The sequence below is a fragment of the Myotis daubentonii genome, chromosome X (assembly GCF_963259705.1).
Source record: "Myotis daubentonii chromosome X, mMyoDau2.1, whole genome shotgun sequence".
Lineage (NCBI taxonomy): Eukaryota > Metazoa > Chordata > Mammalia > Chiroptera > Vespertilionidae > Myotis > Myotis daubentonii.
In genome coordinates, this window is record NC_081861.1 from 9,703,651 (window position 1) to 9,731,098 (window position 27,448).

General features: G+C 43.5%; 1 protein-coding gene, 1 non-coding gene and 1 pseudogene across 2 annotated transcripts in view; 1 reads left to right on the plus strand and 2 right to left on the minus strand.

The window, feature by feature from the left end:
• The first annotated feature begins 4,473 nt into the window (after positions 1–4,473).
• Positions 4,474–27,448, plus strand: part of F8 (coagulation factor VIII) — a 96,247-nt gene continuing 73,272 nt past the window's right edge. Inside the window, exons 1-6 of the mRNA XM_059679620.1 lie at positions 4,474–5,074; positions 20,075–20,196; positions 21,098–21,220; positions 23,886–24,098; positions 25,784–25,843; positions 26,850–26,954. Coding sequence (XP_059535603.1) covers positions 4,929–5,074; positions 20,075–20,196; positions 21,098–21,220; positions 23,886–24,098; positions 25,784–25,843; positions 26,850–26,954 — 769 coding nt within the window. The 5' untranslated portion in view covers positions 4,474–4,928. The remainder of the gene's footprint in view (positions 5,075–20,074; positions 20,197–21,097; positions 21,221–23,885; positions 24,099–25,783; positions 25,844–26,849; positions 26,955–27,448) is intronic.
• On the minus strand, positions 5,309–5,823 carry LOC132224427 (large ribosomal subunit protein uL24-like; annotated as a pseudogene).
• Positions 25,486–25,592, minus strand: LOC132225338 (U6 spliceosomal RNA). The gene has a single exon (XR_009450861.1). It is a non-coding gene; the product is annotated as a U6 spliceosomal RNA (small nuclear RNA).

A 27,448-nucleotide genomic window follows, 5' to 3' on the forward strand; every position in this document is an offset into this window, starting at 1 on the left:
GGAGCTCACAGTTAGATTCCTGGTCAGGGCATGTGCCCAGTTTGTCGGCTCCATATCCAGTCAGGGTGTGCAGGAGGCAGCCAGTCAATGATTCTTTCTCATCATTGACGTTTCTATCTCTCTCTCTCCCTTCCTCTCTGAAATCAATAAAAAAAATGTTTTTAAAAAATGCTGGGGACAGTGAAACAAAGAAGGGCCTAGGATATTAGAAATACTAGGTGGGGAAATGAGCCTAGGCTGGGCTGCCTGGGTTCACTAAGAAGTTAGAGAGAAGGGGATCTTGGGGACAAGTTCAGGGGGTTTGCCAGGATGAACTGCTGCTGTCCATTGCTACCCTGGTTGCAAACTTCTTGGGGTCCCTTAGAGTTTAGGAGATACATGCCTGTGGAGGAAGAAGAGGAGGAGGAGGAGGGGAAAGGCACTGGGCATGCTCCTGGGAGAGAGAGAGCGCAGGCTTGACCCTCATTTTGAGGTGTAATAAAGGCTGGGAATTTAGGGGAGATCCTAGGGGAGGATCTCAGTAGAATACCCGTCAGCTTTATGCTGATGTGATTTATTCTCTTAACTTCATCTGTCTTTCGGTGTGGTTGGCAAATGGCACTAATTGCCTACCACAGAAAGAGACTTGACTTTGGGCCAAGGGACCCCACCGGTGCACGAATCCATGCACCAGGCCTCTAGTATGCATATAAGATCTTTGGTTTATCTCTTCCCATCCTCCCCCCTCTTCCCTTCCCTCTGTTTCCATGCCTATGCATTGAGCGCCTGCCCCCTGGTGGTCAAGTGCATATCATAGCTACCGGTTGAATGGTCAGATAGTCGCTTAGGCTTTTATATATATAGACTAGAGGCCCAGTGCACATTTGTGCACTGGGCGGGGGGGGGGGGTTCCCTCAGCCCGGCCTGTGCCCTCTCTCAGTCTGGGACCCCTCGGGGGATGACCACCTGCTGGCTGAGGCCTGCTCCCGGGGGATTGGGCCAAAGATGGCAATCAGACATCCCTCTGGCAGCCTGGCAGCCCTCGGGGGATGTCCACTTGCCAGCAGGGAGCAGACCTGAGCTGTAGTCAGACATCCTTAGAGCTGCTGAGGAGGCAGGAGAGGCTCCCACCACCACAGCTGTACTGGCAGCCATCAGCCTGGCTTGTGGCTGAGCAGAGCTCCCCAATGTGGGAGCATACTGACCACCAGAGGGCAGCTCCTGTATTGAGCGTCTGCCCCCTGGTGGTCAGCGTGTGTCATAGTGACCGGTCATTCCCAGTCTTTCTGCTGTTAGGGTCAGTTTGCATATTACCCTTTTATTATATAGGATAGAGGCCTGGTGCACGGGAGGGGGCCGGCTGGTTTGCCCTGAATGGTGTCCCGGATCAGGGTGGGGGTCCTGCTTGGGTGCCTGGCCAGCCTGGATGAGGGGCTGATGGCTGTTTTCAGGCTGCCTGCACCCCTTCAGGGTGGGGGTCCCCACTGGGGTGCTTGGCCAGCCTGGATGAGGGGCTGAGGGCTGTTTTCAGGCTGCCCGCACCCCCTTCAGGGTGGGGGTCCCCACTGGGGTGCCTGGCCAGCCTGGATGAGGGGCTGAGGGCTGTTTTCAGGTGGGCCAAGCCTGCAACTGAAGCTCCCAGTCTCTCCTTTTTTCTTTTTTTTTTTATTCTGGGATTTATTTACCTTCTGTAATTGAAACTTTGTTGCGGCTCCAGCTCTGAGGGTGGCTGGCTGAAAGCAGGTTTCTGGGTTTGTTTAGCTTCTATAATTGAAACAGTGTTGCATCCGGAGCTCAGAGCTGGGTCGTGGCAGGCGGGGAACCTTGGCTTCCTCCATTGCCAGGGCAACCAAGCCTCATGTTTGCTTCAGCTGCGTGGCTGCCAGCCGCCATCTTGGTTGGCAGTTAATTTGCATATCACCCTGATTAGCCAGTGGGAACCGTAGCGGAGGTATGGTTAATTACCATGTTTGTCTATTATTAGATAGGATAGGATGTTGTACAACAATGATTACCATTGGCTGTCCACATCTGAGGATCCCCAACCCCAGGAGGCAGAACCCACAGGTACGAAGGGCTGACTGTACTTTCTTTTGTGCACATTTATTTTACCTTCTAACACAGTGAATAAGATACTAATGTATTAGAAGTATTGCTTATTGTCTCTCAGCTGTTTTTATTTTTCACAACTGTGCACCCAGTGCCTAGGACAGATGGGTAGTTGCATAGTCTTAGGCAAACCATTTAATCTCTGTGCACCTCGATGCCTCATCTCTCTCTCCCTCTCCCTTCCTCTCTCTCTAAAAATCAATAAAAACATATTTTTTTAAAAACCCAAAAAACTATAAAGCAGATCCTGTCACTCCTTTGCAGAGCCCTCCGCTGGCCTCTGACCTCACTCAGAGTAAGATCCTGGGTCTCTACCAGGGTATAGTGCATCTACCATGATCTGCATGTCCCTTCCTCCAACCTCCATGGTCTCATCTCACTCTGGCTACTGACCTCCTTGCTCTTCCTTAAAATACAAAGCAAACTCTTGTGCCTAGAACTTAGCACCTGCTATTTCCTTTTCCTGAAACACCTTTCTTTGCAGTTGCATTGTGAGGATTAAATCAGATAATGTGTAAAGCATCTGGCAGAGAATTTATCACCCTGTAGTGTAACTATGGGGATACTTTTCTGTCTCCCCCATTGGACTGTGTCTCCCAGAAGGCGGGACCTGGATTTTATTCATCTCTGAGGCTTAGGGGTTAGGAGCATGACTTCTGGAACCAGATTACCTGGGTTTGAATGCTACCACTTACAAACTGGGTGACCATGGCCAAGTTGCCTAACCTCTCTATGCTTCAGTTTCATCACCTGTAAAATGAAGACAAGAATTACAGTTGTAGCCGGTGTGGCTTAGTGATTGAGCATCATCCTATGCACTGAGAGGTCACCTGTTTGATTGCTGGTCAGAGCACATGCCCAGGTTGCGGGCTTGATCCCCATTGTGGGGTGTGCAGGAGGCAGCCAATCAATATTTCTCTCTCATCTATGTTCCTATCTCTCTCTCCCTCTCCCTTCCTCTCTGAAATCAATAAAAAAAATATTTTTTAAAAGAATAGCAGCTGCATTAGAAAGCACTTACAACAGTTCCTGGCATGTAGTACATGCAGTTATTACCTCTGCATCCTGGTGCCTGGTAGAGAGAGGTACCGCACATTTTTATCAAAGGGCCTTCCTCTGGCTTGTTTCCAAGCTGGACAACATCTCACCAATTGCTGCCAAACACATTCTTACCCGGGCAGAACTGAACTCTCAGTGATAACATTTCTTACTGCAACCCTGGTCAAGTTTCTTCTTATTATCTCCTATACTTTGTATAGGAGATACACTCCCCCTAATGTATATTAACCCAATAGTTTCTCTGCTTGAACTAAGCATGGCAGGTTTCTGATGTAAGGAGATACAGTATCCTATACCTGGGCCAAATGTAAGCAAACGTAAGAAGCCTCAAGTAACAATGATGCAAGATAAATAGACACATACATTTCTGGTGGTTATGAGTGCTATGCATAAAAACAAAGCCAGGCCCGGCCGGTGTGGCCCAGTGCTTGAGTGTGAACCTATGAACCAAGAGGTCAAGGTTCCATTCCCAGTCAGGGCACATGCCCCAGTTGTGGGCTTGATCCCCAGTGTGGGGCATGAAGGTTGCAGCCGATCAATGATTCTTTCTCATCATTGATGTTTCTATCTCTCCCTCTTCCTTCCTCTCTGAAATCAATATTTTGATTTTTTAAATATTTTTTGAAAGTAAATAAAAACAAAGCCAGGACGGATATCAGTAGTGCCATTGTGGGTACAGAGCTTACCATGTAAAGTTGGTCCTTGTTGGAGCTCATTGGGAAGGCAAGATTTGAGTCAAGACTTGAAGGAGATGTGGGAGTGGGAATGTGTGGGGATCTGGGGGAAAGGTGTTTCAAGAAGAGGAAATAGCCAGTGGCAAGTTTTAGGCACAAGAGTTTGCTTTGTATTTTAAGGAAAAGCAAGGAGGTCAGTAGCCAGAGTGAGATGGGACCACGGAGGTCAGAAGAAGGGACATGCAGATCATGGTAGATGCACTAGGCCTTGGTAGAGACCCAGGATCTTACTCCGAGTGAGATTAGAGACCAGTAGAGGGTTCTGAGCAAAGGAGTGACAGGATCCGCTTTATAGTTTTTGTGTGTGTGTGTTTAAATATGTTTTTATTGATTTTTAGAAAGAGAGGAAAGGAGAGGGAGAGAGAGATAGAAACATTAATGATGAAAGAGAATCACTGATTGGCTGCCTACTGCACACCCCATACTGGGGATCGAGCCCACAACCCGGGCATGTGCCTTGACCGAGAATCGAACTGGTGACTTCTTGGTTCATGGGTCAACACTCAACCACTGAGCAACACGGGCTGGGCTGCTTCATAGCTTTAAGAAGTCAGTGGTGGCGTGTGAGGGGCCAGGGGAGAAGTAGGGAGGCTATTAGGATCCTGGTTACTCTTGCTTATGCAAGTGGATTCCAGAATCTGTTGCTGCTACTAAGGAAGAGGGTCGGAGTAGGCTGGGAATATGAGTACCTTGACCTCCCCCTCCTTCTCTTCCTTTCCTTAAAGGTTCTGATTAAAGCAGTATTCTCGTGCTCTTACTGTTCTCAGAGGTGAATGGGTTAAGCTTTAGCTCAGCCGCCCTTTTCCTAGTCAGTTCTTCCTGTGGTTGCTTCCCACAGCCAAAAAGGAAGCAATCCTATCCCTTACTGCTCAGTGCTGCTGCTGTCACATCCAGCAGGTAACGCTCCCTAAAATCCTCTGCAGAAATTTTGGGACTTTTCACTAAATCATAGAAGATCTACCTTTTTCTCTCTTGGAAGCCAAGGATGTTTTAGAGAAGAATTAATCTTTCGTTTCTCCAGTTGAACATTTCCTAGCCGTAAGAGCCATGCAAATAGAGCTGGCCACCTGCTTCTTTCTGTGCCTTTTGCCTGTCAGCTTTAGTGCCACCAGAAGATACTACCTGGGCACAGTTGAACTGTCCTGGGACTACGTGCAAAGTGAACGACTCAGTGAGCTCCACGTGGATACAAGGTAAAGACACATTCCATAGAGTTTGACCAGGGTTGTGGGGATATGACTGGTTGGAGGAAGGTGCAGACAACAGGTTAGAATGGCTGTGATGCTAGTTAAGCGCTGAAAAAGCATTTCCAGGCAAGGCATGTGCGCATCTGTGCTATTAGCGTAAATGCTAACTGCCTGTCCCTTTCATAGAACTGACCTATTTGATATTTTGTTCTGTTTTGTCCGTTGAATCTTTTTTTTCATTTTAAGTTTGTAATGAAAGTTGTATATAATATTACCTTATTCCTGCATCTTCTCAATTGTTTCTTCCTTGTATTTGCCCTTTTCCTTTCCTACTTGGCGAGATTTGGCTTTACGTTCAAGGATCTTTTTGCGGTCTTTGTCCAACTTTAGTCTAGTGATCACCACCTTGCTGGGGTGAATGTCCCCATGAACAGTTGTACCATTAGCTTTCTCCCGTTGTACTGGTTCAGTGTAGATGGCATTTGTCTTCCTGTAAACTGAGGCTACTTTGGCAATTTGCTGCCTTTATAATGTCCTTGAACAACCTGAACTTCATCATCCTTTCGGATGGGCATGGATTGAACATTGTACTTCTGTCTCAGCTCTTTGGAAAGAGGAGAAGACATAATCTTCCTTTGAATGTGGGAAAGTGTGTTGAAATGCCTTTTATGGTTCTTGCTCGGGTCAGAAGTCATAAAGGGATTGAACTTCATTTTGACCATTGGCACTTCTACAATAGCCACCTGTCCATTGACTATTACTGTCACACTAGAGGTCCAGTGCACGGATTCGTTCACCGGTGGGGTCCCTCAGCCTGGCCTGCAGGGATGGGGCCAAAAACATCAATGTGACATCCCCCGAGGGGTCCCGGATTGCAAGAGGGCACAGGCCAGGCCAAGGGACCCCACTGGTGCACAAATCCGTTCACTGGGCCTCTAGTATGCCTATAACATCTTTGGTTAATCTCTTCCCGCCCTCCCCGCTCCCCCATCCCCTCTGAAATTCAGTCTGTTCCATGTTTCCATGCCTGTGGTTTCCGCTCTTGCGTTGAGCATCTTCCCCCTGGTGGTCAGTGTGCATCATAGCTATCGGTCGGTCGGCTGGTCACTTAGGCTTTTATATATATAGATAGACTAGAAGTCCAGTGCGTGATATCGCGCGAGACCCAGACTGATTCCTGCTGTGCCAGGTGGGACGCGGGTCCCAGACTAACTGTCGCCAGCCACGCTGGGTGGAACCCAGACTGACTCCCGCCCCACCAGGCGAGACGCGGGACCCAGACTGACACCCGCTGGCCACGCTGGGTGGGAGGCAGGACCCAGTGGGCGTCATAGAGACCTGTTGTTAGGTTGTTATGGCTGAGGGGTGCTCCATGCACCTCCTGGTGGCCAGTCGTTTGGTCGTTTTGGTCGTGATGCCTTTTGGCCTTTTATTATTATGATGCTACCACTCTGGAAGCTACAGGATGGAGAAAGGGCAAAGAGGCAAGGAGCATAAGAGAGAGAACATAGCTTCCAGAGAGAGAAGGAGAGCAATGAGATCCCATCAACATTACACAGAAGTTTAGTCTCTTGTTGTAATGTGTGTGTGTGTGATGTGGTTTTGACTTCTTTGCCCAATTTTGGCATAAGGATAGTATTAGCCATGAGTTCAAAAGCTTTTCATCTTTGGGGGGTTCTGATGTATTTTGGGAAAGTAGTACTAAATAACTTTTTCAATATGGTCATCAATTTATTCAGATTTTTCTACCTCTTCTTCAGGCAAATTTGGTTATATATATTTTCCTGGAAAGCAGTTATCCATGTATTTGATAATGTACTGATATCAAGTTACATAACAGTTTTGTAATATTGTTAAACTATTCTGTGTCTGTAGTTATATCTCTTTTTCATTTTTAAAAATATTTTTCATTGATTTCAGAGAGGAAGGGATAAGGAGAGAGAGATAGAAACATCAATGATGAGAGAGAATCATTGATCAGCTGCCTCCTGCACATGCTCTGACCAGGGATTGAACCCTCAACTTTTTTTTTTAGAACCATCAACCTTTTGGTGTACAGGACGATACTCCAACCACCTAAGCCACCTGGCCAGGGTTTTGTAGTTATTTTTTATTTTAATTCATTTTTTTAGATTTTGCCCTCATCAATGATCTCTTCTTAGTGTCTTTGAGTTTATTGTGCTGTATTTTTCTAATACCTTAGGAAAAGTTATATGTACTTTTCTCTTTTTTGTCCTTCTTTAAAATAGTGAAGGCTCTTAATGGTATATATTTTTCTCTCAGAACATCTTTTCCGTATCCCATAGGTTGTGGTATGAAGAGTTTACTTTTCATTGTTTTCAGTATAGTTTATAATATCATCTTTGATTTCATTTAGAAGCATGATTTTAATTGAATTTTTATTTGCTTGTTGTTCTTAATATTTACCTCTATTTGGAGTATTCTTTTAGTTTCCTACTGCTGTGTAACAAGTTACCTCAAACTTAGAAGCATGCGAGAAAATCCATTTATTTCACAGTTTCAGTGGGCATGACTGGGTACTTTGCTCAGGGTCATACAAGGCCAAAATCAAGGTGTGGACAGGGCTGTGTTCCTTACTGGAGGCTCCGGGGAGAGTTCACTTCCAGGCTTATTTAGAATTCAGTTCCTCCTCTCAATTCCATGTAGTGCCCCCCATCTTCAAACTAACAAGAGTGCATTAAGAATTTCTCATGCTTTGAATCTGTCTGACTTAAATTTCCACTACATCTCTCAGACCTTTTCTGTCTCCCTCTTCCACTTTGTGGCCCTAGCCAGTTTGGCTCAGTGGATAGAGAGTTGGCCCAAGGACTGAAGGGTCCCGGCTTCGATTCTGGTCAAAGGGCATGTACCTCAGTGACAAGCTCGATCCCCAGAGGGACTCCTGTAGGAGGCAACCAATCAATATGTCTCTCTCACAGTGATGTGTCTTTCTGTCTCTCCCCTCTCTCTAAAAATCGATGGAAACATATCCTCAGGTGAGGATTTACAAACAAACAAACAAACGAAAAAGAACCTTTGTGATTACCTTGGGCCCACCCAGATAACTCTCCCCTTTTAAGGTCAGCTAATTAGCAACCATAATTCCATATGTTGTTGGTTGCTGTTTTTGGCCAGGTAACAAATTCATAGGCATAAGCAAAGGTCATGAGGGACAAAATTTTGCCTACCATGGGTATAACTTACATACAATGAAGTGCACAGATTTGATTTTATTTTGTTGTTGTTAATCCTCACCCAAGGACATTTTTCCATTGATTTTTAGAGAAAGTGGAAGGGAGGGGGAGAGAGAGAGAAAGCCAACATCAATGTGAGAGAGACACATTGATTGGTTGCCTCCCACACTCGCCCTCACTGGGGCAGGGATCAGCATACATGCCCTTGACTGGAATCAAACCCGGGACCCTTCAGTCTGCGGGCCGAGGCTCTATCCACTGAACAAAACTGGCTAGGGCAAATGCACAGATTTTATTTTATTTTATTTTTTAAATGAGGCTTATTTTCTTTTTTCAAAAATTTTTTAAAATATTTTTTATAGATTTCAGAGAGGAAGGGAGAAGGGGAGAAAGATGGAAACATTAATGGTAAGAGAGAATCATTGAGGTACTGGGGATTAAGCCCAAAACCTGGGCATGTGCCCTCAACCAGAATCGAACCCGGGACCCTTCAGTCACAGGCCGACGCTCCATACACTGAGCCAAACCGGTTAGGGCAAATGCACAGATTTTAAATGTGCAGTTTGGTAAGTTTTCACAAATGCATAGAAGTTACATAAGCACCACCCTAATCAACATATAGAACATTTCCATCAACCATTCTGCAACTTTTCATTGCGTTTCCCTCCCTGACCAGGCCTCTAGCAATAAGCTGCTTTCTGGAATCATGACTCATTTTTTACTTTTTAAGAGTTTTATGTCAGTAGAATCATATAGTTTGCACTCTTCAATGTCTGGCTTTTTAGCTTCAGCATCATGATTTGGAAATTTATCCAGGTTGTTGCATGCAATAGTTATAGCCCAGTGGTCGGCAAACTGTGGCTTGCGAGCCACATGCGGCTCTTCAGCCCCTTGAGTGTGGCCATGAAGTTTCAATCACACTGTACGTGCGCTCCCACACGTGGTATTTTGTGGAAGAGCCACACTCAAGGGGCCGCAGTTTGCCGACCACTGTCTAGCCTTTTTATTACTAATTACTGCTCCATTATGGGAACATATCATAATTTGCATAGCCATTCACTGTCACCTGGACCTTTGGAGTGTTTCCTGTTTGGGAACTAATATAAAACCTACTATGAACATTCCTGTACAAGTTTTATGTGTGGACATCTGTTTTAATTTATTTTAGCTAAAAATCTAGGATTGAAATTGCTGGATCATATTGTAAATGCATGTTTAACTTTATAAGAGACTGCCAACAGATTTCCGGAATGGCTGTACCGTTTTATAGTCCCACCAACAATGCGTAAAAGTGCCAATTTCGACACATCCTGGACAACATTAGATGTTGCCAGTATTTCTCATCATTTTAATCACGGTGTAGTAGTATCTCACTGTGTACATATAGTATGAGGAAGGGATATAAGTTTTTTGTATAGTTTATATAGGGGAAGCTGTGCCATGTTAATGACCCAGAAGTAGAGATTCAGATAGTCAATAGCGTGGTATCTAACTGACCATTTAGCCACGTATCCATTAATGTTGATATTGTTAAAAATTAATATTGAGATAATTGTACTTTATTCATTGTGCTTTGTTTTGTAGCTCCCCTCTAACATGCAACCTGTGGCATAGTGAATTATAGTCTGAGTGAAAAATTGAATTGAATGGAGAAAAGGATTTGTTGTCTAGCTTTGTGTTGTTGTGTAGGCAGTCACATGTACTTACCAAGAAAAAATTGGTAGAATTTTTATTTTATTTTTTTTAAGTTAGAATAGTAGTTATGTTTTGTTTGTTTTTTCATTTTCTTGTAATGTATTTTTATTGATTTTGGAGAGGAAAGGAGAGGGACAGAGAGATAGAAACATCAATGATGAGAGCGAATCATTGATCAGCTGCCTCCTGCACACCCCCTCCTGGAGATCAAGCCCGCAACCCAGGTATGTGTCCTTGACCAGAATCGAACCCAGGACCCTTCAGTCTACAGGCTGACGCTCCATCCACTGAGCCAAACCAGCTAGGGCTAGAATTTTTATTTTTATGATACCATTTTATAGTCTAGATTATTTTGATACTAACAGGATCAGCTGACGCTGAACACATCCTGACAAGCTCTGCCAAGCTTTGAAATAAACATCTGGGGAAATTCAGTTTTATATTATCTGTTCCTGCAGCTGCTCAGCTTCTTCTAAGCAGGGGTCAGGAAATAGAACAGGTTTTCTGATTGGTTTTAGATAAAATGTGAAAGAACAGTTCATGCCAAGGACATTGTTGCCAAATATATTTGGCAAGACTTATATATCCAGTCTCCAGGGAAATACACAAACAAAAACCCCACAAAAGTTAGGAAGGAGTAAACCCTATGAATCCTGGAACATTTTGTCACTTACTGTGCAGATTACCCTGAAACTGAGACAGGCACGTATTTTTGTTCCAGTGAAAAATATTCACTCTAATGGAAAAGGTCTCAGGCTGGGGAGCTATATGGTCCTGGATAGGCTCATCTCTGAACTGAACCCCACACCTGGCTGCTGCTAGTGCTCCTAGGAATGTATAGTGTGTCCCTTTGACCTACTCTGAACCTAGGCCTAGGCCTCCTGTTTCTCTGTCTCACAACCTTGTTTCTTCATCTGGCTTCTTGTTTTTTTCACTCTTCCCTCAGAGGGAGAAACATGTGTTTCTGTCCACTCTTTTTTAAAAAATATATTTTATTGATTTCAGAGAGGAAGGGAGAAGGAAAGAGAGAAATAGAAACATCAGTGATGAGAGAGAGTCATTGATCTGCACGCCCCACACTGGGGATCGAACCCACAACCCTGGCATGTGCCCTGACCAGGAATTGAACTGCAACCTCCTGGTTCATAGATTAACACTCAACCGCTGAGCCACGCCGGCCGGGCAATTTTTGTCTACTGTTGATCCTTTTCCCTCTCTGCTTTTCCAAGCTCTTGCTCTAGTAAACACTTTCTGTGTGTCTTATATGTTCATGTTGGTCAGAAATATTAAACTGTGCTAGTGCATGTCAAATACCTATCCTTGGACATGGATCTGAGTCTTGTTAGAAACCAATGGAAACTTTGGAGAAACTGGGTAGGATAGACTCAGCAGAACCTAGGAGACAAAATGGGGAAAGAGGAAGAGGAACACACTGGGGATGAGTTGAAAAGTTTGGAAGGGCTTAAGTCTCAAAGTGGCCAGGAGATGGGACAAATGGACCGAAGGGAAGAGTACACACAATGATATCAGCATCAAATAATGTTTAAATAACTAAAAACCACGCAGGTCTATGCCAAAGCTAGTGCCATGGAAATTTTTAGAGATGGATGAAATTGGAGCACATTTAAATATGAATTAATGTCACTGGTTGTGTTCCCTGGAAGCATATTGCGAAACAGAGATGAATGTGCAGGAAGTTGCTTTAGAGTGCTCTGAGGACCAGAACGGGAAGGGAAGGGAACGACAGGGCAGAGGCAGGGGTGGGCTGAGGGAGAAGCTGGGCTGCAGTGCAGGCCGACCGTACATGGAGCTCTGGAGCTGGAATGACCCTTCTGAGTTGTCCCAAGTTGGGCCAGCTTGGCCAGGCCTTTATATTTCCACTAGAGGCCCGATGCATGAAATTCATGCAAGAGTAGGCCTTCCTTCCCCCAGCTGCCGGCACGGGCTTCCTCCGGCACCCAGGACCTGGGCTTCCCTTGCAGCCCCGGCTTCGTCTGGAAGGTTGTCTGGAAGGACCTCCGGTCTAATTAGCATATTACACTTTTATTATTATAGATACTGATTAGTCATTAATCGCTGGCTATCCTGGGAAGGGGGCATGGCCTTTTGTGGGAAGGGGTGTGGCGTGCCCTGGGAAGGGCCTGTGGGATGCTTTGGGAAAGAAAGGGAGGAGTCTTGGGCTCCTGACCCAGGGCCATCCTCCAGCTTCCCCCTCCCCACATGTGGATGGGGGTTGAGTTTTTTCCTGGCCACCCCTTCCAATGCACCGTGCCCTTAAGGTGGTATGGTTGCCCTTTGGTGTAGCGCATTCTTGCCTACCCTGGTGTGACAACACCTCCCCTACTCATGATCACAGCCTTGGAGCTCCAAGTCTGGCCTGCTGCTTGTTTGGTACTTATGAGTAGCCCCAGGTGCCCAGGCGTCACCTTTAGCTTCTCACTAATGAGATTCTTGTGTTTCTTCTGAGTGAGCCTTCTAGACTGCCAAGCCCAGAACTGCAGGGAGGGGCAACACAGAGTCGCTAGGTGGGTCGTGGGGAGTGATGGTAAGTAGAGCTTTTGTTGTTGCCACTCTGTGGTTCCTAAAGCCATGTGCCCTTTTATTGGGGACATAAGCATCTTTGAATGAATGCATATACAGCATCTTGGAGATTGGCCCTCCATCCTCCCAGGGACTTGTGCAAGCTGCATCTTTAGCTGTGCTTTAAGAAGCTTCTGGATGGGGGAGCATGTGATAAAGCCAATGGAGACCATGGTCGTGGGTCCACTCCAGCACATCCTTTGCTGTACAGTGGGTCCCCTGGTCTGACATGATGTTATATCAGATCCCACATCAGGGACTCAAACCCTCTGTAAGTCCTCAGTGAGTGGTACTGGCAGGAAACGCTAAACATGTACCTGGAATGCATGTCTCTTTCAATCAGAATGAAGTGCTATCCCTTCTAGGACAGAAGAAGTCCAATGCAGTCAACTGGCTGGCTGGTCTCCATGATAGGCAGTACCATATTGGGAACTCAGCATTGGTTTCTGTTGCTGACAGGTTGGACTTTGGGGGGCTACACTAGCCTGATCTGCCTTAGTCAGAAGGAATCCATGCATTTGTGTCCATGCATAAATTCTCTCCCTGCCACCAGAAATGCTTAGCACTGGGATAGCTGATGTTCATTGCTAGTAATTTTGTCCACATTATTGTTTTGTGCTTCTTCCATGGTAGATGCTCTCTGATGGCATTAACATATGAAATGATCTTTCTATTTAGTGTCTATTCACTGAATAAGCCTTGCCCAGAGACACTTTTGTCCCTGATATTTTAGTCTTTTCTTTCAGGGCCCCTGACCAGACAACCAAGCCATTTGCTGTTGTCCATTAGTCTGTATATATTTGAACCTTGGGCCATTTCGCTTTTCTTCTTTTTTTTTTTCTAATACAGTGGGGCCTTGACTTACGAGTTTAATTCATTCCGTGACGGAGCTCGTAACTCAAATTACTCGTATGTCAAATCATTAAAGTGAACGAGTGAGACACGGGATGTTGGGCTGATGTTGTGGCGTTCACTGTGACGTTCGCTACGCCAACTAGCGGTGGGGTATCTGAAGCTGGCTCGTAACCCAATTTTAGCTCGCAACTCAAAGCAAAAAATCGGCCGAGAGACAGCTCGTATGTCGAAAAACTCGTTAGTCGGGACACTCGTAAGTCAAGGCCCCACTGTATATTTTTTATTGATTTCAGAGAGGAAGGGAGAGGGAGAGAGAAATTGAAACATCAATGATGAGAGAGAATCATTGATCGGCTGCCTCCTGCATGCCCCCTACTGGAGATCGAGCCTGCAACCCGGGCATGTGCCCTTGACCAGAATCGAACCCGGAACCCTTCAGTCCACAGGCTGACGCTCTATCCACTGAGTCAAACCGGCTAGGGCGGGCCATTTCTCTTTCTAGCCAAAAGGACAATCAACAACAAGGGCCGAAGTTTGGCCCCTTGGGGATTTACAGCAATCAGTTTTTGGCTTACATCTGCATATCAAGACTTCCCAGGCTTTTTCCTCCACTAGTAACTGGTCAGCAGGGATCCCCCATATAGCCACGGGTGTGATTGAAAGTAAGGTGTCAGTGTACCACGAGTGGACAAGATGTGCCTCTGATAACCTGCTCCTGCAGCATGCTGGTGACTCTCTAAAAATGCAGGCCCTCATTCCTTCCTCGGTAAATCAACTCCTTTTACTGGAAGAGCTTTCTTATCAGTACTCTGGCCTGTGGCCCTCAGCCAGTACAGAAAGTCATTTGTCATGGCCTCGGGTTGGCAGAGCTGCTCCTGCTACGTGCTTTCTCGGATGGGTGCCTAGAAAACCCTGGAATGGAGTGAAATGCAGGGCTTTGTGGGAGGGGAGGGTGCCTAGAGAGGTGAGAATGAACTCAGCCTCACCTTTGCCCCATTCATTTGGTCTCTTTGAGAGAGGTCAACTCAAAACAATGCGCAGGCCCAGCTGGTGTGGCTCAGTGGCTGAGCCTACCTATGAACCAGGAGGTCACGGCTCCATCTCCAGTGGCGGGGTGGGGGAGGGGGGAGGAATGCAGGAGGCAGCCAATCAATGATTCACTCTCATCACTGATGTTTCTATCTCTCCTTCTCCCTTCCTCTCTGAAATTAATAAAAATATATTTTTTTAAAAAACCAATGCACAGGTTCAAGAAGCCTTTTCAGCCAATCTGCTGCTAGGTCCCTCCAAGGGTGTGAAGGTCTTCCTCTGTGACTGTACGCTGGTCAATTTCTCCTCGTGCTCCCAACAGTCTTGACTTTATGTGAGTGAGTGCTCACTGTTAGGTGTAGGCTCACCATTCTAAGGCCCACCCAACCCCTTCTGTTTTCTTAAGAGGCAGTCTCCCTGGTTTCCTCAGCTAACTCTTTCTGCCTTGGTTTCCACATCGACATGTCTGGGGCTCACAGAGCCTCCTTCTGTGAGCAGCTGTCTGTTCATCCCTCTCTTTTCGAACATTCTGTGCAGTTCGAGTTGGGTGTGACTCCTGGAAACTCACATTGCAGGGTCTGCTGTGTCTGCAATTTGATGGATTTTTATTGTTCACTAGAATAGTTCAAACATGTGTCTCTGGGCCACACCCCTCATCCAAACTCAAGGAGCACAAACTCAGGGACTTACTCAGGTTTCACCCTGATGGGAACCTGGATGCATTTTTCCACCTTCACCAGTGTTTCCTGATTTGGGTGGGTGGAGGATAACTGTGTGCCTCACAAAAAAGGTCTTATGGCCTCACCTCTACCCTTTTTGGCAGCTCATTATTCTATATAATAAAAGGCTAATATGCAGATTGAACAAACAGCCACTATGATGTACACTGACCACCAGGGAGCAGATGTTCAATGCAGGAGCTGCCCCCTGGTGGTCAGTGCACTCCCACAGGGGGAGCTCCACTCAGCCAGAAGCCGGGCTCATGGCTGGTGAGCGCAGTGGCAGTGGCGGGAGTCTCTCCCGTCGCCGCAGCAGCACTAAGGATGTCTGACTGCTGGCTTAGGCCCGCTTCCCAGGGGGGAGCAGGCCTAAGCCATCAGTCAGACATCCCCCAAGGGCTCCCGGAGTGCAAGAGGGCACAGGCTGGGCTGAGGAACACACATCTCCCCCCCCCCCCACCCTGAGTGCACAAATTTTGTGCACCGGGCCTTTAGTAGGTATATAAAAATGCAACTGATTTCTAGATATTTATTTTGTATCTTCTTCACTGAATTCATTTCTCAGTTCTAGTAGTTTTTGGTAGAATCTTTAGGGTTGTTTATATATAACATCATGTCATCTGCAAATAATGACAGTTTTACTTATTCTTTTCCAATTTGGATGCCTTTTATTTCTTCTTCGTGTCTGATTGCTGTGGCTAGTACTTCCACTACAATGTCAACTAAGAGTAGTGAATGCGCACATCCATGCCTTGCTCTCGATCTTAAGGGAAACATCTGCAGTTTTTGCCCATGGAATATGATGTTGGCTGTGGTTTTGTTGAGGGATGTTCCCTCTATTCCCATTTTACTGAGACTTTTTATCATAAATTAATGCTGGATTTTATCAAATGCTTTTTCTGCATCTATTGATATGATCATGTGTTGTTGTTTTTTGTCCTTCATTTTGTTTATGTGGTGTAGCATGTTTATTGATTTGCAGATATTGTATCAACCTGTCATCGCCAGAATAAATCCCACTGGATCATGGTGTGCGATCTTTAATGTATTGCTGGATTTGTTTTGCTAATATTTTATTGAGGATATTAGCATCTATGTTCATCAGGGACTTTGGCCTATAATTTTCTTTCTTTGTAGTGTCTTTGTCTGGTTTTGGAATTAGGATAATGTGCTGGCCTCATAAAATAAGCTTGAGAGTCTTCCCTCTTCTTGAATTTTTTGGAATAGATTGACAAGGAATAGATGTTAGTTCTTCTTTGAATGTTTTTAAAAAAACCCACAAAAAACCTGTGAAGCCATCTGGTCTAGGACTTGTTTGTTGGGAGTTTTTTATTACTCCTCCGATTTTACTAGTAGTAATATGTCTATTCAGATTATCTGATTTTTTCCTGATTCAGTTTTGGAAGATCGTATGTTTCTAGGAATTTATCCATTGATTCACATAGTCCAATATGTTGGCATATAGTTGTTCATAATATTTTCTTACAGTCCCTTGTGTTTATTTGGTGTCAGTTGTTACCTCTCCTCTTTCATTTCTGATTTTATTTGTTTGACTCCTGTATTTTTAAAAATATATTTTTATTGATTTCAGAGAGGAAGGGAGAGGGAGAGAGAGATAGAAACATCAATAATGAGAATCATTGGTTGGCTGCCTCCTGCACGTCCCCTGCTGGGGATCGAGCCCGCAACCCAGGCATGTGCTCTTGACTGGAATTGGACCCGGGACCCTTCAGTCCACAGGCCAATGCTCTATCTACTGAGCCAAACCAGCTAGGGCTCCGTCTTTTTTTTTCTTTTTTTTCTATGAGTCTGGCTAAAGGTTCATCAAACTTTAACTTTTCAAAGAACCAGCTCTTGGTTTCATTGATTTTTTTGGTATTGTTTGTTTGTTTGTTTGTTTTTTAATCTATTTCATTTATTTTTGCTCTAGTATTTATTATTTCTACTCACTTTGGGCTTTTTATTTTTCAAGTTCCTTTTAGTGTAAAGTTAGATTGTTTGTTTGAGATTTTTTGTTTGTTTCTTGAGATAGACCTGTAATACTATGAAATTCTCTCTTAGGACTGCCTTTGCCTTGTGCCATAGATTTGGGGTTGTTGTTGTGTTTTCATTTTCATTTCCTTCAAGGTATCTTTTGATTCATTCCTTGTACATCACTGATTTTTCAGTTTAGCAACTTTCTCAATTTTATATTGCATTTTCCTTCTCTACCTCAGCATTCCTACTAAAGCCTTTATAAGAAAAAGGAAAAAAAAATTCTTACAGGAATGAATGATTCTTTGGTGTGGCTGCTCCTGAAATAAACATTGATATTTTTGTTATTTCAGCAAAAGATTGAGAAAGAAATAAGCAATAAATGTCAGGTACCTTGTTATTGATTTCACATCCTGGTAATCCTAGGTATGGTGTGGCTTTTGCTCCAAGCATACTAATATCCACAGGCGGAAGCTACCTCTCCTTTCTGCCACCTTATCTTTATTGTTGTCATTTGTAGCTAATGTTTGGGGTTCTTTCTTCAGTGGTATCCCATACCAAGTATATCACCATTTATTTGTGTTGTCCTCCTTCCATCACATCTCCCACTTTTCTTACACACACATATATATATTTTATGGATTTCAGGGACGAAAGGAGAGGGAGAGAAGGATAGAAACATCAATGATAAGAGAGAATCATTGATCAGCTGCTTCCTGCAGTGTGTTGTCCTCACACTGGGAATCGAGCCCACAACCCAGGCATATGCCCTGACCGGGAATTGAACTTTGACCTCCTGATTCATGGGCCGATGCTCAGCCACTGAACCACACGGGCCAGGCGTATCTCCTGCTTTTCAAAAGCCCTTGAGAGTCAATAAGACATCAGAAACCAGAAACAACACCCACTCCACATGTAATTATATATCTTTAAAAACCTCTCTTTTTTCATATTTATTTTTAGCATGTGTTTTATGATGGCACAGTGGCATGTAGTATCTCTATATTTGAAAGCCTAAGCGACCGTTAGGACCAGTCGACTGAACGACTGGTCAACCGGTCACTATGACGTGCACTGACCACCAGGGGGCAGATGCTCATTGCAGGTGCTGCCTCCTGGTGGTCAGTGTGCTTTCATAACTAACTTCTGTGGCCGGCCAACCTCCCGAGGTCCCTCCCCCTGGCTGGCTGGCCCCCATCGGCCCTGATCAGGACTGGGCGAGACAGTCCCGATGGCCCCGATCGCTGGCCAGGCTGAGGGACCCCACCTGTGCACAAATTCATGCACTGGGCCTCTAGTATGGTTTATAAATGAATGAATATACATCTGTGGGGGGAGTGAGTGCTTAATTTTTTTTTTTTGACTGATCAAGGTTTGGAGACCAGGATCTGCACGTGAAAACTTTCTTCCAGGGCAAGAGCCTTTGCTTTCTCCACATGAATATTCATTCCTGAAATGTTCATGACTGTGCCTATAGTCTCTTGATCGTTGAAACAAAACCAGTTGGTAAAATTTGGTGAGAGATTAGATGTCCAGGAGCATAAGCCAGGAGCGGCTCTCTATGGCATATAGAAATCTGCAGAAACACTCCCTGGGGTGCAAAAATAATTAGCAGATGAAAACCAGTGCGTGGAAATACTCACCTCAACCACTTGGTATTTTCTACCAATTCATGGGGGTCTTCTTCACTAGGATTCGCATTGGTCCTTTTGATTACTCAACCTAAACTGGGCCTCAGGAAACAACAACCTAACTTGTCAGGTAAGGAGAGAGGAAAAGGTTTTCGGAACCAGCCTTCACCTAAAAGAGTTTTATCCTTTAGGCATAGGAAACATTTTGGGAACATTTATATAATTATAAAATTTCTGATTTAGTAGCTGATCCACAAATAAATGGATAATTGAGAGTATCTGACTGTAGACAATAATAAGCATTAGCCCAGCCGGTGTGGCTCAGCAGTTGAACATCGACCTATGAACAGGAGGTCACAGTTTGATTCCCCGTCAGGGCACATGCCCAGGTTGTGGGCTCAATCCTCAGTGTGGGGTGTGCAGGAGGCAGCCAATCAGTGATTCTCTTTCATCATTGATGTTTCTATCTCTCTCATCCTGTTCCTTCTTCTCTGAAAGCAATAAAGATATATTTTAAGAAATAATTAGTATTAATGGAGGATTGACTCTAAATTATAGCTCCTGGCACCTGTAGGTCTCAATATACATAGTTTTCATTGGAAGGTCATTTTCTCTGTTGTATTCCTTATTTCTGGTATCCCTATGAAGGGAAGTATAATTTTAGGTACATACTGACAAAATTTGAATATAAGGTTCTTAGATAAAAGTTATAGTCTGTTTTAGAGATGAAATTGAAGGATACTGTAGTTATTGCTTTGGCAAATGATTTTTTGGCTGATGCACTGTATGGGTATCACTTATATGATTTATCATTTTTAAAGTATATTTTTATTGAGTTCAGAGAGGAAAGGAGAGAGAGAGAGAGAGAGAGAGAGAGAGAGAGAGAGAGAGAGAGAGAGAGAGAGAGAGAGAAACATCAATGATGAGAATCATTGATCGTCTGCCTCCTGCATGACCCCTACTGGGGATCGAGCCCGCAACCTGGGCATGTGCCCTTGACTGGAATTGAACCTGGGACCCTTCAGTCTGCAGACCGATGCTCTATCCACTGAGCCAAACCAGCTAGGGCTGATTTATCATTTAAAAAAAATTTTTTATTGATCTCAGAGAAAAAGGGAGAGAGAGAGATAGAAACATCAATGATGAGAGAATCATTTATTGGCTGCCTCTTGCACACACTCCACTGGGGATTGAGTCCGCAACCTGGGCATGTGCCCTTGACCAGAATCAAACCCGGAACCCTTTAGTCTGCAGGCCAACGCTCTATCCACTGAGCCAAACCAGCTAGGGCTATGATTTATCATATAACTTTTTCCTTTTTTCACACAGGTTTCCTCCTGAAATGCCAAGATCTTTTCCATTCAACACCTCAGTCATATACAAAAAGACTGTCTTTGTAGAGTTCACGGATCACCTTTTCAACACTGCCAAGCCCAGGCCACCATGGATGGGTATGAAAACAGTATTGGTTGTTTATTATAAAACTGGGTATCTGCTACCACCTATCGGGAAACACACTGGGTGAATAGTCTCAGTTTTTTTCTGCTGGCCCTTCCTCCTCTGCTTTTACTGTAGATATTAGAGTGCCAAGGGTCGTGGACCTGCATTTGCTTTATTTTCTTTCTACCTTCAGTCCCTAGGTGATCTTGTTCAGTCTTATAGCTTTAAAATATCATCTCTATGCTAATAATCTTAAGTTTATATCTTCAGTTCTGACTGCTTGCTTGATACCTTCACTTAGATGTCAAATAAGCATGCAATAAGATGTTAAGATGAAACATTTTCTATCTTAGAATTATTGCTAAAAATTATAGGTGACAAGTATCCCCAAATTCTAAAGAGAGATATCAACCCACCTATTCAGGAATCATTGATTGGCTGCCTCCTTCACACCCCCTACTGGGGATTGAGCCCACAACCCTTACATGTACCCTGACTGGGAATCAACCATGACCTCTTGGTTCATGGGTCAACACTCAACCATGGAGCCACACTGGCTGGGCTTATTTATTTTTTATGTGCTTAATGTCTCTCAACTGTGATCTCCATGATCTGTCCTATTCACTATATCTCCGCTGCCTAGGACAGTCTCTAGAATATACTGTAGTCGGAACTCAGCTACTATTAGTTAAATGAATGAATGCATTGAATGAATTGCCAGAACTGTGTCCTCAGAACAATCATAAGGTTGAGCTGGTGATAGCAGTTTCTACATTCATTCGACTACCACTTTTTATCAGTAACCACAGAGACATGCTTCTCCACTGTGACTCAGACCATAACGTTCATAAAAACAGGTTTTCTGGAGTGCCACCCTCCAAGTGACCTTTGGGGTCCATCTCATTCTTGCAGGTCTGCTGGGTCCTACCATTCGGGCTGAGGTTTCTGACACAGTGGTCATTACACTTAAGAACATGGCTTCTCATGCGGTCAGTCTTCATGCCGTTGGTGTTGCCTACTGGAAAGCATCTGAAGGTGAGTCAAAATGTCCTCCTACTGTCCTGTCATCTTGGCATAGAAGAATATTGAGTATAAGGTCATAAAACTAATGAATAGTAGAGTTAAGAGGCTAACCTAGGCCTCTCTCGTGAAGTTAAGAACATTGTCATTTTAATCTAATCCCCTGAATTTTTATTTGGTCCCCTCTTCTCCCAAGGGAATCCAAGCCACAGATCCTAAAATTCCCACTTCATCTGCCTTCCTATGCCCAGAAAACTTACTAGAGAGGAATCAAGACTCATGGTATAAAGTTGAAACAGAATTTTCCTTCTCCTTTTTTAGATTCTGACTTTTCAGATATTTTCTCTCCTTCCCCTCCCCCCATTTCTAAATATGGATGCCACTAGGGGATGAGAGACAACTAGCAGAAGCACAAGCTGACCTCGTTAAAACAAACAACCTGTTTGGCCACAGTCCCCGCTTCAACGATCTTCTCCTTAAACTTCACAATGCAGGAAGGGAGTGAAGAGGGTGCCACAATTGACTATGATATTGTCCAGGTAGATATAGATCAAGAAGATTCAAGAAAATCCTTAATAAATTATTGGAGCACATGCTCTATGTTGTACAGCCTAACTGTGCTTATATGTTGACCAATTTCTTATTCTGAAATTGGAAGACCTTAATTTTCTGGGTTGCACTCATGAGGCTAGGGCTGACCTGGATTGGGGGAAGGAGATAGGATGGGGCAGATGGTATAGAGGAAAAATCATTCCAAGTTCTGGCTGGAGCTGGGTTGGCTATTTCCATGAGGCTTATCTACTTGGGAGCATTTAAAATAAGTCTAGGGGCATTTGAGAGAGTCCAGAGTTCTCACAATTGTGCAGCATATAGCACTTGTACCCTAAGCCAGGTAAGGTTTGGGAAAATTGATTATCTAATTTCTCACACAGGCATCTACAGTGGTTCTGCCCAGGAACAACACAGTCAGGTGATGGCCTAATGCCCATGTGATTTGTAGTCCTATCATGAGCCTTCATATTTTTACTAGAGGCCCGGTGCATGATGTTCTTGCACTAGGGGGGGGTCCCTCAACCAAGCCTGTGTCCTCTCGCAGTCTGGGACCCTTCAGGGGATGTCTGCCTGTAGGCGGACATCCCCTGAGGGGTCCTTAGTGCTGCTGCGGAGGCGGGAGAGGCTCCCTGCCACCACCACTGCGCTTGCCAGCCATGAATCTGGCTTCTGGCTGACCACCAGGGGGCAGCTCCTGCATTGAGCGTCTGTCCCCTGGTGGTCAGTGTGTGTCATAGCAACCAGTCATTCTGCCATTCAGTTGATTTGCATATTAGGGTTTTATTATATAGGATGTTATGATCAAGAAGCTCCTGACCTTCTTATACTAGTCTGGGAGCCCACAACTGTCAAGTAAATTTGTGATGATGTTGAATATCATTCTATGAGTTTGTTGACTTTTCTCATATCCTTTTGTAAAGTATTTGATCTAGTGTTTAAGCGTTTATCCTGTTGAAAACAAATGAGTTGTTTATTATTTTCTTATTGACTTGTGGAGGTACTTTATATTCAAAATACCAATCCAAAGACATATAAATATTTGCATATCTTCTAGTCTGTGGGTTGAATTTTTACTATCTTAATTTTATTTTCATAAACACATGTTCTTAAAGTAAATGAAGCATAGAAATTCAACAGTTAATGAAACACAAAAATTTATCACATTTTTCTTTTATTTTAGAGCTTTGTGTCCTGTTTATTAAGACATTTGCCTATCCCAAAGTCACGAAAATTGTCTTCTATGCTTTCCTCTAGAAATTTTATTATTTTACCCTTCACACCATCTCAAATTGATTTTTGTGTATAGCTACCTCATAGCATTTTTAAATAGCTTTATTGAGGTACAAATTAGATACCACAAAATTCACCCCTTTAAGGTAGCTTGATGACTTTTAGTAAATTTAGACAGTTGTGCAGTCATCAACACAATCCAGCTTTAGGACACTTAAAGAAGTTCTCTCTTTCAAGTTCAAGCCCCATTTCCATCCCCAGTCCCAGGCAACCACTGATATGCTTTGTATCTCTATGGCTTTGCATACTTGTCATTTTTTTAATTGATTTCAGAAAGGAAGGGAGAGGAAGAGAGCAATAGAAACAATGATGAGAGCCCTGACTGGTTTGGCTCGGTGGATAGAGCGTTGGCCTTCCGACCAAAGGGTCCCAGGTTTGATTCCAGTTAAGGGCATGTACCTTGGTTGCCGGCACATCCCCAGTAGGGGGATGTGTAGGGGGCAGCTGAATTGATGTTTGTCTCTTATCAATGTTTCTAACTCTCTATCCCTCTCCCTTCCTCTCTGTAAAAAATCAATAAAATATGTTAAAAAAAAACAAACAATGATGAGAGAGAATCACTGACCAGCTGCCTCCTGCACACCCCACAATGGAGATTGAGCCCACAACCCAGGCACGTGCCCTGACCAGGAATCAAACCATGACCGCCTGGTTCATAGGTTGATGCTCAACAACTGAGCCATGCTGGCCGAGCTATAGCTGCTGCTTATTAGTCTTCCAAATAAAGATGAAGAAAGGCTATTGCTTGTGTAGAATCTACTGGTGACAATAAATTTGATATGTTTCCCTGAGTGGACAATGGGCATAAAAATGACAGTTTTATGCATTCTTGCTTTAGGTGCTCAATATGAGGATCAGACCAGCCAAAGGGAGAAGGAAGATGATAAAGTCATTCCTGGTGACAGTCATACCTATGTCTGGGAGGTCCTGAAGGAGAATGGCCCAATGGCCTCTGACCCACCATGTCTCACCTACTCCTATTTTTCTCATGTGGACCTGGTGAAAGATCTGAATTCAGGTCTCATTGGAACCCTCCTGGTTTGTAGAGAAGGTAAGTGTAAGAAATGGTAGGATTGAGAGGAAATAAGCAGGGAAATACAAACATTTGGGTCTGTCCATAAAAGATAGCATTTATGTTCTTTAATCTGAAAGAGGTTCCTTTCCCCTAGCATCATGCCCATGAAAAGGAGCATAATCTAGTTTCCTAGAGGAACAGGTGTTCATCCTATGTTGCCACAATGCACTTTTTGTTTTGTTTTGTTTTTTATTATTCCTCACCTGAGGATATTTTTTCCATTGAATTTTAGAGAGAGTGGAAGGGAGGGGGAGAGACAGAGAAACATTGGATGCGAGAGAGACACATTGATTGGTTGCCTCCTGCTCACGCCCCAACAAGGGCCAGGTATCAAGCCTGCAGCCGAGGTACATGCCCTTGACCGGAATCAAACCTGGGACCCTTCATTCCACAGGCTGATGTTCTATCCACTGAGCTAAATCAGCTAGGGCCACTTCTTGATAATTTAAAAAATAAAATAAAGTTTTCAGATAACTTTGCTTGTATTTTAAATTTGTATAGGTGAGTTACTTTCTTTGTCCAATCTAACTTTTACTTTCCAAGCAGCCAGGGTACAAGAGAGACAAAAGGGGAATATCATGAGCAAAAATCTTCCTACTCACAATAGGGCTTCAAAGAAAACTTTCCCCCAAAATGAAGAAATACAATGCTAAGAAAGACAGCCAACAAATTCAACCATTAACACATGAAGCAAGCTCATTTTTAACATTAACAATTCTAAATATTGGTGTACATGGTGTTCATTTAAAGTGACTGAGGTGTTTAATATAGATAGTTGTTATTTTGCTCACAACTTTTTTGTTTATTTACAACTGCAGAAGTAAAAATGTTAAACATAATAGAAATTCTCTATATTAATTGCTTATAGGCACATTTTGTAATTTTTCTTTTTCTCTTATATTTGCTCTGAACACATATGTATATACTATATAAAATATAATTATATGGGCTTGTATTTTATATATCTTTTAAAATATATACATATATTTTAAATCTTTATTGCTGAGATTATTACAGATGTCCCTTCCCCCACACACACACATTGCCTCCCTCCACCAGGTTCCCGCCCCGTCCCAGGCCTTCACCACCCTATTGTCTGTGTCCATAGGTAATGCATATATGCATATAAGTTCTTTGGTTAATCTCTTCCCACCTCACACTGGGATGGAGCCTGCAACCCCGGGCATGTGCCCTAACTGGGAATCGAACCACAACCTCTTGGTTCATAGGTCGATGCTCAACCACTGAGCTAGTGGGCTAGTAATTCATTTTTATTACATTTTACAAAAGTCATGGTCTGCAACAAATTTGAAATTTGAAAAAAAAAAAGGTTCTTTACCCAAAATAGTTGTGGTGGTGGTTTTTTTATACAGAACACTTCACGAATTTGCGTGTCATCCTTGCACAGGGGCCATGCTAATCTTCTCTGTATCGTCCCAATGTTAGTATATGTGCGGCCGAAGCGAGCACCCGAAGAGTTTTAGAAGCATTGGTATAGGAAACCTCATACCAAAGAAATGATGTTATGGTAAAGTTAACAAGAGACAAAGGACTACATCTGTGCTACTCTCAGGCTGTTGATGAAGTAATGTCTCCTCCTAGTGTCAGTTTGCTGGGAAAGGATTTTCAATAGACAATAAATGCCCTCGCTTCTTTTGCAGGGAGTCTGGCCAAAGAAACGACACACGAATTTGTACTGCTTTTTGCTGTATTTGATGAAGGTTAGTGAGCTGCAATCTGAATTTTGAACTCCTGAAAGAAAGCAAATATATTAATTTATTCTGGTACTTGAAATGAGAGCTGCTATTGTCCAGAAGTGATTCTAGAAAGATCATAAACTACTTTACTGTTCAGAAATGAAGGAGGTGGAAATGACAATGAATCCCCACCCCTAAATGCACCCATGGTTTCATTGGCAGCTGAGGTAAGATGCAGGAACTGGGTCACAGGTTAGCCTAATCCCTCTCATTAAATCCACAAACAAGGACTTTTTGCTTAACTTAAGAAAATTTTAGTAAAAATTGTACATTGCATATATTTAAGGTGATGATTTTACATACATAAAGTGAAATAGTTAACTACAGCAAGCTAATTTGACATCCATTTTCTCACAGTGAACATTTGCGTGTGGCAAGTGTACGTGAAATCTACTCTCAGCGTATTTCCAGTGTTCAACACACTCTTTTTTTTTTTCCAACACACTCTTAGTAACTATGATTATCATGCCTGTGCTTTCTATCCCCAGAACTTATTCATTTTAAAACTGAAAGTTTGTACCCTTGACTAATATCTCCCCATTTCCCCCATCCCAGCTCTTGGAAACCACCATTCTACTCTCTGCTTCAATGAATATACCTTCTTTTATCTTCACCTTTGAACTTTTATTTATTTACTTACTTATTTATTTTTATTGATTTCAGAGTGGAAGGGAGAAGAAGAGAGATACCGAAACATGAACAATGAGAGAGAATCATTGATCAGCCGCCTCCCGCACCCCGGGCATGTTCCCTGACTGGGAATCAATGTTCTCTCTCGTCATTGATGTTTCTATCTTTCTCTCCCTCTCCTTCCTTTCTGAAATCAATAAAAAAATTTTTTTTTATAAAAAAGAAGAAATGTTTAAAGTGTGAGCAGTCTTTACCCCATGGGAGAGAGGGAAGAAGAAAAGGAGGGTCAGTCATGAGACAGACACTCAGTTGGGCTTACATTTGCATCCTCTCTCATCAGGAAAAAGTTGGCATTCAGAAACATATGAGTCCTCCACACAGGCATCTGCTCGGCCCCGGACTGAAATGCACACAATCAATGGCTATGTAAACCGGTCTCTTCCAGGTATGTATACACTCACTGAAGAATCCTCAGGTTCGCCCTAGCCGGTTTGGCTCAGTGGATAGAGTGTTGGCCTACGGATTGAAGGGTCCTGGGTTCAATTCCAGCCAAGGGCACATGCCCGGGTTTGGGGCTCGATCCCCAGTAGGGGGTGTGCAGAAGGCAGCCGATCAATGATTCTCATCATTGATGTTTCTATCTCTCTCTCTTTCCCTTCCTCTCTGAAATCAATAAATATATATATATTTAAAGATTCAACAGGATCCTTCATTAATAAAGTAACAATAGGATTCTATGAAAAAATAATCAAACACCAATATGCTCACAAAATTAGGACTACAATGGTCAAAATACAAACTCAATAGAAGGTAGGTCAAATAGAAAAAAATCTCTCAGTAAAACAAAAAAGACATTAAGAATATGTTTAAATATAGAGCTTAAAATTAAAGAAATGTGTTAAGAATAAAAAGATTTGAGTCTTTGTATTAAAATTTCAC